This window comes from Entelurus aequoreus, linkage group LG17 (assembly GCF_033978785.1).
Source record: "Entelurus aequoreus isolate RoL-2023_Sb linkage group LG17, RoL_Eaeq_v1.1, whole genome shotgun sequence".
Taxonomy (NCBI): Eukaryota; Metazoa; Chordata; class Actinopteri; order Syngnathiformes; family Syngnathidae; genus Entelurus; species Entelurus aequoreus.
Window position 1 is genome coordinate 34,965,819 of NC_084747.1, and position 3,594 is coordinate 34,969,412.

Consider the following 3,594-nt stretch of genomic DNA (forward strand, 5'->3'; position numbering starts at 1 on the left):
GTGCCTTTAAGGCACGCCCCCAATATTGTTGTCCGGGTGGAAATCTGGAGAATGGTTGCCCCGGGAGATTTTCGGGAGGGGCACTGAAATTCGGGGGTCTCCCGGGAAAATCGGGAGGTTGAAACCGATACCGATACCGATAATTTCCGATATTAAATTTTAAAGCATTTTAGTTATTTGGATAGAGGCGTTAGAAGTGTTTTTGTTTGTTTATTTGTTTGTTTCATTCACTCCTTCTTTCCTTCATTCCTTGTTTTTGTTTTGCAGGTCGAGCCTTTTCCGACAAAGTGGACCGTTTGAAGTTGGCCGAAATCGTGAAACAGGCCATTGAAGAGAGGACAAACCTGGAAGAGTCTCACTAGCAAACGTCTTTTCTATCGTTTTATATCAACTTTTTATCACCAGGCTTTTTTTCTTTTCTTTTTTAAGTCAAATAATTTTTAATTTTTTTTCCATTACCCTCCTTCCATGGATTGACTTGCAAGGCCAATTGTCGTTGTACAGCTGTAGATACACATTTCAACAACAACAACAAAAAAGACTCATTGGTACTTGCAACAACAAAAACACTCAAGACTATATATTTGTTTTTGCACAAAAAAAAAGGATGACAAAAAAAATCAACATAGCAGTAAATTATTTTCTTAGAGGGAATTTTTATTCACAGCTTATGTTTTATTCATCTGTCCCAAGAGTTTTATTTATTTTAAGCAATTTATTTGTATTGTTTTATTTGACTCTTTTTATGTGGTGTTTGTCACAATGCCCTTTCTTTCCTCAGCACACTTGCTCTTCAATGTTTTTATGTCCGTGACACAATCTCTGTCCTTACTTTTGTCTGCAGCCTTAAAAGGTGGATTTGTTTTTACGACGCCTTTAAAAAGACACACGACTTCTTGTGTGACGATTCATTCCGTATGTCCATCTTGTCCGTGTAAACGTGCTCATGTCATTACAGCCACGTCTGTATCATCATCTCCAGGTCTCTGGTGTCATTTTCCGCGTTCGTCCATATGAGCGGGGACACGTCGTTGGGGAAATTTCAATGGAATCACGTCTGTGGAGCCATTTGTCAATATCAGTGGTGTCCATTCTTTGAGGTCAGTCTTTGTGTTATTTCCATGTCTCTTCTCTAGGCCACATCTTTGGGGAAATTTCCATGGAATCACATCTGTGGATCATGTCTTAGTCGGTGGTATCCATTGATTGGCAGGTGCGTATTGATTGACATGTCCCTAACATCCTATGTCCATGTCACTGTTGTCATTTTCGGGATTTGTCTGTGAGGTCATATCCACGTATGGGGGTCATTTCTGGGATTTGTGCGGCACAGTGGGGACACGTCTGTGGAGACATTGGCCACATGGGGTCACGTCTGTGGGTTTGATGTCTACGGCTGTGGAGAGGCTCATATCTGTGTCATGTCAACAATGGTCATGGTGTCTGTTTGTGTTCCCATGTCCATAGAGTTGTGATGCCTCAGCAGTTAGCCACCTGACTGCTCCTTGTCTTCACTTATTCTTGACTATTTTAGTAAACATGCGCGATTTGATGAAGTCTTAGTGCTCTGAAGACATTTACATGTACTGTAGATGTCTTTTTAAAAATACAGTACATGTTGAGAATCATGTGTCCACACATGATTCTCTTATTGGCCAGCTCACATTTAATTTCGGTATTCCAAACATGCTTTCTAATCCAAAATGAAGAGTTGACTGTTCCTGCTCTTATGTTTACATCACTGAGCCCGCCTTCCTTTTTTGTAAACTCTTACTTTAGTTGTCAAACAAAAGGCTGTTTGCACTTGGATACCATTTGGGGTGTTGTTGATTTATCGTGAGCCATTTGACGCCTCACAGCTACCCCTTTAAATCTCCATGACAACCATAGCTGATGTTTAAGAAGGCCTTATTGCACACATAAGTAATGTGCCTTGGTGACTTGAGCTCTTGACTTGGACTCATTGTTTGAAAAACAAACAAATCATTCCATTATGGAGTCATCCCCTCTCTATATCCCTTAACGCTCCTCTCTGTGCGACCTTTGAGGTCACTGATAGAAACTTCCAATCGTCTTTTAAAGAGAAGAAAAAGATTGTAAACTACAAAAGTATCTTTGAGCTGAAGTTCACTGATGACCGTCTGCTGTTTGTGCACTTTGAAGTACAAGGAGGTGATGTTTATTACAACAAAATGCTTCCTTCACCAAAAAGTGTTTTTTTCTTAGCTGATGTAGCATGAAACTCTAATGGAAGTCTGCAAGTCTGTCTGACTTCTCTGGAATGTCTTCAACATGCTGACTTTGTAATAAAAACACTTTTCATGAGCTCCTGTTGTTTTATTTGAACTTGATGTCGCAACTTTTTGTCCTGAAATAAATATTTTATTACACCTTTTTTCCTTCAAAAGCACAGGGCTGACTTGTAATGTGTGGCATATTATAACTTTTGTAATAGGATTCAATTCAAGGTTTTTTACTTACATTTTGCTTTAATGCCAAGAAAACATTTTTTTTTTAATGTTTTCCATTTCTCTTTAAACAATGCATATTTTGCCTTTTTTCCCCTTTCCCCATGTATAACAAGGGGTAACTGGTAATTTTCCAACTTAAACATTTATATTTATATTACAACTATTGTAATATTTCTGCATTATTCGTTAAAAGTGCATCAGAGCCAGAACAAACAGGCTCAGAGACAGCTTCTTTCCCAGAGCTGTCACCATCTTGAACTCTAACTTATAATAATTCACCCCTATACAATATCCTACCCTTATACCCTACTGTGCAATATTACCCTTCGAGTACAATACGTCCGACACTGTTATTTATTACTCCGGTACTCTTGTCTTGTTCTGTATATTGTACAGTATTTTGTATTTCTACAGTGTTTTGTATATTGTACAAGATTGCTTATTTTTATTGGATAGTCGTCTGTTTATTTCAATTGTTAGTTTTTTTCTTTATTACCTCTTGTGTAATTTATTTTTACCCCATATTTGTTCCAACTACAGCACCTTAAATTGGAGTCCTTAATCTCGTTATATGCAAATATAATGACAATAAAGCCCACTCTATTCTAATCTAAACTTTTTTTTTTCTAAGTTACACTTTTATATTTGTATTTTACTATTTTAATGTTTAGACTTTATTCAGTTGTTTTCCTTATATTAAGACTATTCTTGTAACAACTTCATTTTCTAAAAATTATTTTTTTATTTTGTAACATGTTGTATAGCTTTTACTTATTGAAATAATAAAAATGTAATTTCCGGAATATTATGTTTCTTCTTGTAATATGACTATGACTGATTTTATTACACATTTTCTCATACTGTTCTGGACATATTACTTTTTTGTCATAAGGACTTAATTCGCCACTTTTTTCCCCATAATATGATTTTAGTTTTACAATGCAACTTTGTTTTTTTAGTCCATATTTTCACTTTATGTTCATTATTTTACCTTTTTAATCTTTGTGTCAATGTTTATGCCAATATGAGCCAGAAAAAAAAAAACAATTTTAAAATAATTTTCAAACAAAAAAAAACAAACCCCATCTTAATTTAAAACTCTTTAATTGCAGATAGAAGCAGG

General features: G+C 35.9%; 1 protein-coding gene across 2 annotated transcripts in view; it reads left to right on the forward strand.

Annotated features, from left to right (window-relative positions):
* Positions 1–2,308, forward strand: part of mapkapk5 (MAPK activated protein kinase 5) — a 29,031-nt gene extending 26,723 nt beyond the window's left edge. For both annotated transcript variants that reach the window (XM_062025569.1, XM_062025570.1), the window contains one exon: positions 268–2,308. In XM_062025569.1, the coding sequence (XP_061881553.1) occupies positions 268–362 (95 nt within the window). In that variant the 3' untranslated portion in view covers positions 363–2,308. The remainder of the gene's footprint in view (positions 1–267) is intronic.
* The last annotated feature ends 1,286 nt before the right edge of the window (positions 2,309–3,594 follow it).